Source organism: Lactuca virosa, chromosome 6 (genome assembly GCF_052849685.1).
Source record: "Lactuca virosa cultivar CGN04683 chromosome 6, Lactuca_virosa_CGN04683_v6, whole genome shotgun sequence".
NCBI classification, from domain to species: domain Eukaryota; kingdom Viridiplantae; phylum Streptophyta; class Magnoliopsida; order Asterales; family Asteraceae; genus Lactuca; species Lactuca virosa.
The window spans coordinates 176,033,234-176,045,547 of NC_136431.1; the positions used below are offsets into that span (position 1 = coordinate 176,033,234).

The following is a 12,314-nucleotide window of genomic DNA, read 5'->3' on the forward strand; positions in this document are numbered from 1 at the left end:
AGTGTTTTGTGTTTTGCAAAGAATCTGGTTTATCATGAAAAGACAAAACATATTGATTTAAGACAAAATTTCATCAAGGATATTTTGGAATAAGAAATATTTTCTATTAAAAAAAATAGATATTAAGGAGAATCCATCTAAGACTACTAGAAAATAGGCCTTTAATGACATGCATTACGCGTCACTAAAAGGGTACACATGACGTACACATGTGTGTCATCAAAGCGTTCGTCACAAATGAATATGACATGCATTTCTGTGTCATAAATTTATGACATACATTTACGACATACAATTTTGTGTGTCATAATTTTTGACTCTTAAAAAAAGTGTCAGAAATTTTATGACATACAATTACGACATACCTTATGTTTTTATAAATTATAAGTTTTTATAAATGTATTAATATTCTGACAAAATCACATTCAATAAACAAAAAAATATCATGTACACAAAGAATCTGTTTTCAAATACACATATAAAGTTGCACTAACTGCACCCCCACCTGCAATCACCTGAATAGAACAATGATTTAAATTATTTAAAAAATGAAAATTAATATTGGTTTATAAATTAAATTAAGAGGAATGGGGTTCATCAACCATGAAGTCATCAATATTATTAATTCTGGAAAATGAGAAATAGAAGCAAGTCTTTTTAAAAAAAGTAAATTTAGAAAACTATAGAAAATAGTAACTTACATTACTCTTTTTAATAATATAGACAATATACTTATATTAACCCATGAAAATAATCTGCTTAAATTTTTTAACTAACATACTTACATTTTCATTACGTATAATAAGAACGTACTTAAAATTATTTACTCATAATAACACTTTTATTTCATTACTAATGAAACCAGTATATATCAAGTAAAGTACAATGTCCATACTTTTGAAAAATGTAAGTCTATTGCTGTTATAGGTAAAAGATAAAGTATTTTGTTATATTTGGTAAATAAGTGTTAATATGTTGTTATTCTCCATAACTTTCCCAAATAAAAAGCATGCCACATTTGCAAAGTAGTCATCATCAGCTGCTAACAATTTAGAAGACATGCTTATCTTTGCATAAGTCACATGAGAATCCTTTCCAAGTCTTTCAACCTTAAAGAAATGAACGAGCATACTTAATATCATCAAAAAAAAATTGCAAAAAATATAAGAACTGTTTAAACTAAATGTAAAATGTGACTTTTTACATATTCACATGTTACTTTACTGTAGCCAAGAACTTTTCTTCAACATATTTTCAAGCTTCTCTCATTGCAAGCTGCCAACATAAAAAAAGTATCAATTATCATAAAATTGTGAAGATCAATAGACTTGACTATAGTTTCAACATATTTGCAAGTTGCCTACAAAATATATATTTACTTCACTTCTTTCACGCTATTTGGCCTTTAAGACAAGTCGAGTTTAACAACAAAATCATGCCTTTACCCTCAAAGATTCACCAACAACATTCTCCATTCTTGCATACCGCTCGCCAATACTTATGTGCTCTACCATATCTTTAGCTAGCGTCAGGTAGTGAATAGATATCAACACCCCAAACATTGCTAAGTCAGACACATTAGGCTTCAACTCCTGTCACAATAAAATTCATAATATATACAAACATTAATACTAATGAAATAAAATTGATATGAGATCATATTGAGTGACTTTCACGATATAATTAATTAATAATATGAAATATAAAATAAAAGCACAAACCAAATAACAAGCAAGATTCATGAAAACTGTACTAAAATCTACCTGCCATCAAGTGCATCAACCCAAGTTTCAATAGCTTCATATAAGTATGTCCTTTCATCAGTGATATTATATTTTTTTCTTTAATTTCTTGGACACAAAATACATACAACCACCCTTCCAAATTTTACTATGTGTTTCTCAATATAGCTGAAATTACCTGCATAAAATTTCATAGTTTTACTAAGAATCAATAATTATTAAAAAATATTAATAATGTTAATTTTTATGGCTTACCATTGCTAGTGATATAGTTGGAGGGTTCAAGAAGTTCATACGCGTTGCACTATTGTAACACTTGGTTCTAGGTATGAAATTATTTTCGATTGTGTATTGTATTTTTCTTTGAAGGTCACGATGTGGTGAAGCCTCACCATGACATGGCGATAAGTTTTGGGTAGCGAGGGCTTAATGAACCACCACCATGTGGTGATTGTGCCACGACGTGGTGATGGCTATTGGGGAAACCCTAAAGTTGAAGGGATGAACCCTATTGAAAGATCTGTAACCCCTCCTAGCATCCCTGCCATCAGACTCCATTTCTCTAAATCGTCCATTGCAAACCCTAGAGCCCTTGTGTGAGTTCTTAGCCTTAATGTGTGGGTATTTGGTACTTGTGAAGGAAGAAGGCGGTGGAATATCTTATTGGGAGTCCAAAGCAAAGAAGATCTAGGAGTTTACCTTCCTTTAGATTCTCAAGGAGTAATGCCTTCATCTTGTTGAGCTCATGGATAGATCTACATATTTTGCCCCTTTTTCTCTTTGTCTTGTTGCCTTGGGTGGTTAAACTTCATAAAGCTTGCATCTTTATGAGTCCCAAGGCCATTTGGAGCCTTTGGCTCTTTGGATATAGTCTAGAATTGAGTTTGGAGGCCATACATGGAATCTTGGCCTTTTTGCCCTATTTTGACCTAATTAGAGTTTAAGACATGCATGTCTGAAAACCACCAATTATTATGGTGTGTTTGGTGTTAGAGACTCTTTTGAAGCTTTTGGTCAAGTAAACTTATGGATTGGATGATTTTTGCTTAAACCATGGAGTGTTTTGGATATTAAAGTTGAGATCTATACATTTTAGAGGGTTCTATTGGATAAAGTTGGAAACTTTATCCATCTAGACCGTATTTTGTACCAGATCTGAGTTAGAGACCCTTTGGAATCGAAGAAAGTGGTCGAATGCATTAAGCTGCTGGAAACCCTGTTACGGCGACGTGGTGGCGGGACGGTTCACGACTGTTTTTTCATATTCGACGCCACGACGTGGTACAAGGGTACCATGACGTGGCGGTGAGATGAGTTGACTTTTCTCGACCTTTGTGACTGTTTGACTAAGTTTAAACCTAAGGGTATTTTGGGTATATTGGAGTTTTGATCGAGATTTGTCTTTTGGTTGGAATAGGTGACGGTTAGAGCTGAGATTCGCAGTCGAGACTACATCAGCTTTTTTCCAGTTTGCGTTGTGATTTTCCTCACTGTACTTACGGGTTGAAGGCACAAAGGCCGACACCTTAGATTAGATATCCCGTTATGTGATAGTATGTGATCTGTTAGATCGGTATCATGGTATATAGGATGATGCTATGCTTAGTGATCTGTGAGATTTGTCTGATTGCTTGTTGACTGGCTATATGTATGTTTATCTATTATGTATATGTCGACATGTTGTGTGTGTTCGGGTTGAGGCGGACCAGTGTATACTGAAGGCCAAGACACCCATGGCGTCCCGGGTAGACTGTAGGCCCGAGAGACGTACCGGTCAGGCCGAAGGTACGGAAAATGGTCAAGATAGGTTGTAGGCTCGGTGAGGTGTCCCAGTCATGCTAAAGGTTCTGTAAGCATTCCAGATAGACTGTAGGCTGGTGCGGCGTTCCATCCAAGCTGAAAGCTCTGTATGGATGTTGTTTGTTATTATGTTTTGTGGTGGTACTTTAGGGGAACTCACTAAGCGTTGGCTTACATTTTTGGGTTATGTTTCTGGTACTTCAGATAACAGTGGGAAGGCGAAGGCGTGACCGTACACATCCTTTAACATTCACAAAATTTCATTAAAATTTAAACTTTACCAAACCAACAAAAAATCATAAATGTTTACATAATAGTTTTCAAAACGTGTTTATCATCAGAGTTTTTCCCAAAATCCCAAAACATAACATGAAGAGGTGCACAATCAGGCCTTCGCCTTTCCACGATCCGTTGAGATACCTGGAATATAATCCAAAACTCTAAACCCAAAGCTTACTGAGTTTCCCCCAAAGTACCACCACAACACAAAACCAGAATAATACAATAAACAACATGCATACAGAGCCTTCAGTTTGACTGGAATGCCCCACTGGCCTACAATCCATATGGTACGCTCACAGAACCTTCATCATGACTGGTACACCACATCGGGCCTTCAGCTTATCTGGAACGTTCTCCGGGTCTTCGACCTGACTGGTATGCCCCACTGGCCTTCATTCTATCCGGGACGCCCTGGGTATGTTGGCCTTCAGCACAAAGCAAGACCGCCTTAACCCAACCCCACATAACATGTCGACATATACATAACAAAGAAACATATAACCAGTCAACAGACAAGCAGACAGATCTTACAGATCACTAAGCATAACATTATCCTACCTACCAGGATACATATCTAACAGATCACTACAACACTCAATCATGCAATAATCGGGATAACAATCCAAAAGGGCCGGCCTTGGTGCCTTCGACCCAACAAGTACAATGAGGAACACTCACCTCACAGTGACGAATCGCACAGAAAACCTCTGGCTGCTGGCCCACTAAAATCCTGAACTATCACAACAAATAAACATCCAACTAACAATTGAATTACCATCCTTGACTAATGACCCAAACCTAGGGCAATTGGCCACTTCACCCTATCCATAATTATGCCAAGACCTAGGCCCAATTCTTGATCAAAAAGCCCAAAATTATACAAGGCCCATTATTGGCCCAATTTTACAAATTGGGCCCAAACCCTATATTGGGCCTTATCTTAAGGTCCAACTGTTCCCTTGGCCCAAAACAATCATACTCAGGTATACCAAAAAGGCCCAAGAATTCAAGCCCAAAAGGTGGCCCAACACTCAAAGCCTAAAGTCTGAAATCCCATCAAAAGGCGTACGCGGGGCGTACTCCTTCGGTACGCAGGGCATACACCGAGCCTTGCAATGAACCAAAACGGGGCGGTTGACCGAGTACGCGGGGCGTACTCCTCCTTACGTGGGGCGTACCCTCGCAGAGTCCAAACTTCAATAAGCTTAATGGCTTAAGCACTTAAGCCCAAACTTCAGATCCATGGTCCAAATGCACCTTAGAGTCATAAAGTCTCCAACTTTATGACTTTAGACGTCCAAAAGTTCTTAATACAAGGTCTTAATCCATTAAGACCCTTCTACCACATGCATGGGACACTTCTAGCCATTGGGACCTCATTTTTATGATTAAGGACCTCTCCTAGGGTCTGAAAGGACAACTCAAAACATCCAGAACATGTCATGCTCAATATGGAGCATTTGGGACCAAAAAGAAGCATAAAAAGAACTCAACAAGAGATCTATCAATTCAATCATAAAGGTATGAACTTTATACCTTTAGATGATGGAGAAGGAAGCCAAATTCCTAGATCCAAGCCTTGCTTCACGTTTCCAAGCTTCTTGATGCACTTCCTTTATATCTAAATCACCAAGAATACACTTTAGGGCTCTCACTCTCACTCAAGGGGGCTAGGGTTTAGGAAGAACAACTCAGGGACTTGGAGGCTGAAAGGTTAAGGGAAAATGGTCCATAATGATGTTTAAATACTCCACAAACCCTAAAACTTAGGGTTTCACTCGGACACTAGTACGCCCATCGTACATATGTGTACGCCCAACATACTAGGACGTGCCCTAGTACGCTTAGCGTATTCACATGTATGCTCAACGTACACCTCCTGCCCTAAAATTTACCAATTTGCCTCTAGGGCTAATTCCAACCAACTCCAAGGAACAAAATGACATAATTAAAAATCAAGGGAAGGATTTGAAAATACCTGAAATCCGGGATGTTACAACTCTCTCCCACTCGAAATAGACTTTGTCCTCGAAGTCTGCTGCAGCAAACAAACCCGGGCAATGCTCTCGCATCTCAGCCTTCCGGCTCCCAGGTCCACTCGGAGCCCCTCCGATGCTGTCATCGTACCTTTACCAAAGGTACTTCCTTGTTGCGTAAAACCTTCAACTTTCTCTCCAGAATAGCTACGGGCCTCTCAACATAGTTCAGACGCTCATCAACCTGAATATCATCCAATGATACTACTGCATCCTCATCCAATACACACTTTTGCAGCTGCAAAATATGGAAAGTGCTATATATCTGACTTAGCTCCTCAGGGAGGTCCAATCTGTAGGCGACCTTGCCAACCCTGGAAATAATCCGGAATGGCCCAATATATCGGGGACTCAATTTTCCCCTCTTCCTGAAGCGTATCACACCTTTCCAAGGTGAGACCTTCAGTAATACCATGTCACCGACTTGAACCTCCAACTCGGATCGGTGCCGGTCGGCATGGCTCTTATGGCGACTCTGAGCAGTCTGCAATCTCTTCTTGGTCTGTTGGATCATCTCCGTAGTATGAAGAACAACCTCGGTCCTTCCCATAACCCTGTGACCAATCTCGCCCCAACAGACTGGGGTACGACATCTCCGCCTATACAAGAGCTCAAAAGGCAGAGCACCAATGCTGGAGTGGAAACTGTTGCTGTAGGAGAACTCTGCAAGAGGTAGGTAGGAGTCCCATCTCCTACCAAAATCAATGAAACAGGCTTGCAACATATCCTCAATATTTTGTATCGTCCGCTCACTCTGGCCGTCAGTCTGTGGATGATAAGTGGTGCTAAAGTGCAACCTCGTGGCTAGTTCCTCATGAAACTTCTGCCAGAAATAGGAGATGAACCGAACATTACGGTCTGAAACAATGGAAATCAGATCCCCATGGCGAGCAACGATCTCGTGAATGTAGACATCGGCTAACATCTCAGCCGAAGAACTCTACTGAATCGCTAGAAAATGGGCACTCGTGGTCAACCGATCCACGATGGCTCAAATAGCATCAGAACCCTTTGTTGGCTTCGACAACTTGGTGCTGAAGTCCATCAAAATCTGCTCCTATTTCCACACGGGAACCTCCAGAGGCTACAGCTTGCCATGCGGCCTCTGATGCTCGGCCTTGACCATCCTGCAGGTCAAGCACCTTTCAACATACCAGACGATCTCCCTTTTCATACACAACCACCAATAGGTCAATATCAGATCCCAATACATCTTGGTGGCCCCGGATGGATAGAAAAACGAAACTTATGAGTCTCCTCCAACATGATTTGTCTAACCCCACCAGGAATTGGAACCCAAACCCGACCACAACGGGTTAACAAACCACGACTATCCGGAACAGATCTGGTAATCTCGCCCCTGATCCTCTCAATCTTCCAATTCACTTCCCGAACACCCTCGGCCTGAGCCTCCCTAATCAATCCCACAAGTGGAGAATCCACAAATATCCCCATACATGACACCCTAACAGAAGGTCCAGCCGACTTGTGGCTCAAAGCATCCACCACCATATTCACTTTACCCGAATGGTAAATGATCTCTCAATCATAATCCTTAACTACGTTCAGCCACCTGCGCTGCCTCATGTTTAGGTTCGGCTGATCCATAATGTGCCTCAAACTCTTGTGGTCTGTGTAGATGGTAAAACGGACCCCATAAAGCTAATTCCTCCAAATCTTGAGGGCAAAAACCACTGCCCCAACTCCAAGTCATGCGTGGGATACCTCGTCTCGTGAGGCTTCAGCTGCCGTGAAAAATAAGCTATCACCTATCCTCTTTGCATGAGGACCGCCCCCAAACCAGTTATGGAAGCATCATAGAACACCACGAAATGCTCCGTCCCTTCTAGGAGGGTCAAAACCGGGGCCTCACATAATCTCTACCGAAGGGTCTCGAATGTCGCCTGCTGCTCAGTACCCCACTAGAAATCAACCCCCTTCCTCGTCATATGAGTGAGAGGTACTGCAATCTTGGAGAAATCCTGAATAAGTCTCCGGTAGTACCCTGCCAACCCCAAGAAACTCCAGATATCCGAGGGAGATTTTGGAACCTCCCACTGCATCACCGCCTCGATCTTGGCCGGATCGACCAATATCCCATCCTGGTTAACGAGGTGTCCAAGGAACTGGACCTATTGTAACCAAAACTCGCACTTCGAGAACTTAGCATTAATCCGTTCTCGCTTAAAACCCCCAGAAGCTCGCGAAGAAGCTCCTCATGCTGCTCTCTGGTATTGGAATACACCAAGATATCATCAATAAACATGATAACCGCACGGTCGAGCATCGTCCTGCATACCCGATTCATCAAATCCATAAATACCGCATACACATTGGTGAGCCCGAATGGCATCACCACGAACTCGTAATGCCCATAACGAGTCTGGAATGCGGTCTTCTCCACGTCCTCCTCTCTCACTCTGACATGATGGTAACACTACCTCAGGTCTATCTTGGAGAACCAAGATGCACCCTGCAACTAATCAAAGAGATCATCAATCTGCGGAAGGGGATAATGGTTCTTAACCGTAAGCTTGTTCAACTCCCGGTAATCAATACACATCTGGTGCGAACCATCCTTCTTCTTGAAGAATAAAATTGGCGCTCCCCATGGAGAACTACTCGATCTAATGAACTGTTTGCCTAGCAGCTCCTGCAACTGAGATGAAAACTCCTGCATCTCAGACGGTGCCAACTGGTACGACGCCTTGGCAATCGAGGCCGAACCTGGTACAAGGTCAATCCTGAACTTGACCTGCCTCTTAGGAGGTACGCCAGGTAACTCCTCCGGGAATACATCGGCAAACTCCCTGACCACCGGGACCTCTGAAACTGAAACCTGATCCCCAACACGCGTATCCACCACATAAGCCAAGTAACCCGCACACCTCGTGCTGAATATACTGCCGAGCCCTGACTCCAGAACAAAACCCCAAACCGATCCTGGTGCCCTCTCCATAAATAACCAGTTCTCCGCCACTCGGGGTTCGAACTACCACACGCTGACCCTCACAATCAATCATCGCCCCAAAACGGCTCAGCCAGTCCATACCCACGATCACGCAGACATCCCTCATAGGTTTTTTTTTAAAAAAGTTTAAATTTAATATGATTTTTATGGATGTTACAGACATGCATGGTTCATGCATGTCCATAAAGTTTCAATTTTAATGGACCGTTAGGGACCCAAGAAGCTTATTGGAAAGTAGGAAGAAGGGGATTAATGAATTAATGACTAAATCCATTAAGTTGTTCCGGTGAAGTAGCTACCACGTGGTAAGATGAGTGCCACGAAGTGGCGATGGTGGACTTCACGACTGTTCTGCCTGGATGCTGCCATGACATGGTAGCAGATTTCATATCGCGATTGAGTTGAATGGCCATGACGTGGAGGCCAACTGGAGTTGACTTTGTCCATTCACTTTTGACCTGGTTTGACTTTTAATCAATTTGCTAGTTTTAGAAGGTAGACTAAGGATTTACCTTGTATGTTTCTGAAAGAGGTGTGTAGCACCTGCTTTTTGATTGTGTGAGCTTGTTAGTTGTCGATTGCGTTTATGAGGTGAGTCTTCTCACTATACTATGTAGGATGCTAGAATTTCTTTGTGACATTTTCATGAAATACTGTGGTTGGATCACAATACTTATATGAAATACTATGGTTGGATCAGCTTAGATTTTCATGAATGTTATGCTTTCGTATGCAAATATGTAAATTGCATACTAGATTTGGGCTAAGGATCTATTCATAATTTCATGATAGAATGCTTGTTAGGATAGATTCCTTTATGCCTGATGTGTGATTAGGTGCTTTAGAGATTCTTGTTGATATTGACAATTATTTAATGAATGCAATATAGTAGTACATAGTTAAGACTTAATAGCCTTATAATGTTTGATTCATCCTTATTGCCGATTCTTGCTTGATGAAGGCCTTATGGTAGATACATTTATTCGAACGTCGTTTTTATTGTAATTATGTGTGAACTACATTCATGGAGTGGTTTTTGGAATCGGTAGAGATCTTTCAGGCACGTGTGGAGAGTAGAATCCTAGGAGTGCCTAGGAAGTATCTATAGTACTTTGTGTATGTTGTTAACCTATAATTCTAATCATAGTGGAGTGACTTAGAGGATTTGGGATGATTTTTGAGAACAATACAGATTGGTGTGGAAGGTAGTATTGGGCCCATACTAGTGAAAGCATAGGATCCATACTTGAATCAAGGAAAAGTGCGGAGATCCTAAGGGGTTTGTAGTGTGAGAAGTTATTTGGGTATGTTCTGATCATTTGTTTTTGTGTTGCATTTTACTATGGTGGTGATCACCCGAGGCGGCTCTGGTTTTGGTGATGAGCCGATTGATGAGAGGCTACATGAGTTTATCGCGTCCAAGATTACGCAAGGTATCCTTGAGGTGACCCCTGTCATTTTTGGGTCGATCAAAGAGGGGATAATTGAGTTAATGGAGGAGCGACTGGGGGTCTTCCGTATGGAACTGGCCACCAACCAGTTTGGGAATTATACTCTAACTTTTCGAGATTTTGTTCTTATGGGGTTCCTAAGTTCTTTGGGAAGAATGAACCCATTGCCAGCAGAGTTGTGGATTACAGACATGGAGAATGTTCAGATGACGAGATCCTGCCTCAAGTGGGCAAATGCGATGTTTGCAGCTTGTCTTCTAAGAGATCGAGATCATGATTGGTGGGAAGAGGTTGTCTATGCTTTAGGAGCACCTTCCATCGAGGCTATGACTTGGCAATTTTATTGTAGGATTCATATCGAAGTTTGCAACTGCTATCAAGGTGTAGTAGTTAGCGAGGGAGTTTTAGGACTCACATCAAACGATAGAGACCGTGGCGGAGATTACCGCCAAATTAATAGAGAGGGCGTTGCTGGTTCTGTAGTATGTGGCAGACAAGGAGATGAAGAATACAAGGTACTATTATATGTTGATGGATGACATCAGGTAGCTTGTTAGCATTTCGGTTTGCAAGACCCTAGAGGATATGATTGATAGATGTCAGCAGCATGAGTTTGAGTTGGAGCTTTGGCCGATGTTGAAGCCAACTCTACTTCAGACGGTAGAGGGCTCAGAAAAAAGCCCAAGACTTTTGACTCGTGTTCTAGGGGAATTTCGACGAGTGCGGTAAGGTGCATAATAGAGTTTGTAGAGCAAGTGGTTCGGGCTGTTTCAAGTGAGAATAAGCAGGACGTTTTGGTAGGGATTATCGTCGTAGGAAACTGAGTTTATTTCACTACAATCAGACAGGTCATAAGAAGTCCAAGTGTCCGAGCTTGGCAAGAGGAGCAGTGACGGCACCCGCTCCATCTACATCGATGATCACTGATAGCTGCTAAGGCAAGGTGGAAGCTCCCACGGTGAAGATTCGAGCATTTTAGTTGACGATTGAGGTGACCCGAGCAACACTAGATGTGGTTACTGGTATGTATCTCTTTCTTACTCTTTTATGCTTTCTCTATTTTAAGCTTATGTTTTATGGTTGTGATTAGGGATGTTCCCAGTCAATGGTTTATATGATCTTATTCTTTCTGATTTGGATGTCACCCGATCATTTGTGTCTCTTGCGCTTAGTAAGAAGTTTAGCGACACCCACTAGCTTTGGATTATCCGTTGGAGGTGGAGATCGTTGATGATCATACAATGAATGCTTCAAGATTTCATCGGGGTTATGTTCTAGAGTTGTTCACTGACAAGTATCTGATTTAATTGGTTTCGATTCCTCTATGAGAGACGAAGATTATCGTGGGTATGGACTAGCTATTTCCAAATGGGGATATTATTGACTGCGAGCATCAGCTGGTGAGGGTTTGAACCCCAAGTTGGGGAAAACAAGTTATTCATGGAAATGGTGCTCATTGTGGGCCAACTATCTGTTCAACTACGAGTGTCTGGATGTATCTTCAGCAGGGGTGTTGTGGATTTATGGCTTTTATTTTCAGATATTTGGGTTGGGGAGAATACAACCATGGATAATGTGCATATTGTTCATGAGTTCTCCAATGTGTTTCCCGAGGATTTTCCGGGAGTGCCTCCCGAGATGCAGGTTTAGTTTTGGTGTAACGTCCCAAAAATGATGACATAAAATTTTCATTTTTAGATTAATAAATCATTAATACATATCATTTACATAAAACCAAGTTAGTCAAGATTTAGCAAAACATCATTAAATCAGAGTAATTCACAGAATGCGGAAACATGCGGTGTGTACCCTGCAATCATCCCGAGCTCTTCCATATTTGAAAAACGAAGCACCTGAAACATAAACTGAAAACTGTAAGCACAAATATTAGTGAGTTCCCCAAGATATAACATACCATACATAAATAAATAAACAGATAATGGGTCTCGCCCTGTCATCGGGCCCCGTCCGGCATCGTGCCCCAGCCGACATTGAACCCCGTTCGGTATACAAATCTGTCAGTCATCAGGCT

The 12,314-nt window shown here is 41.5% G+C and overlaps 1 protein-coding gene across 1 annotated transcript; it reads right to left on the reverse strand.

Annotated features, from left to right (window-relative positions):
- Window positions 1-443: 443 nt before the first annotated feature.
- Window positions 444-2,475, reverse strand: LOC145122097 (uncharacterized). Its single transcript, XM_079057758.1, has 6 exons — window positions 2,442-2,475; window positions 1,871-1,920; window positions 1,722-1,763; window positions 1,446-1,592; window positions 1,014-1,109; window positions 444-515 (listed from the first exon to the last, which is right to left on the reverse strand). Exons 1-6 carry the CDS (start codon window positions 2,473-2,475, stop codon window positions 444-446), a joined length of 441 nt encoding a protein of 146 aa, XP_078913884.1.
- Between the last annotated feature and the right edge of the window lie 9,839 nt (window positions 2,476-12,314).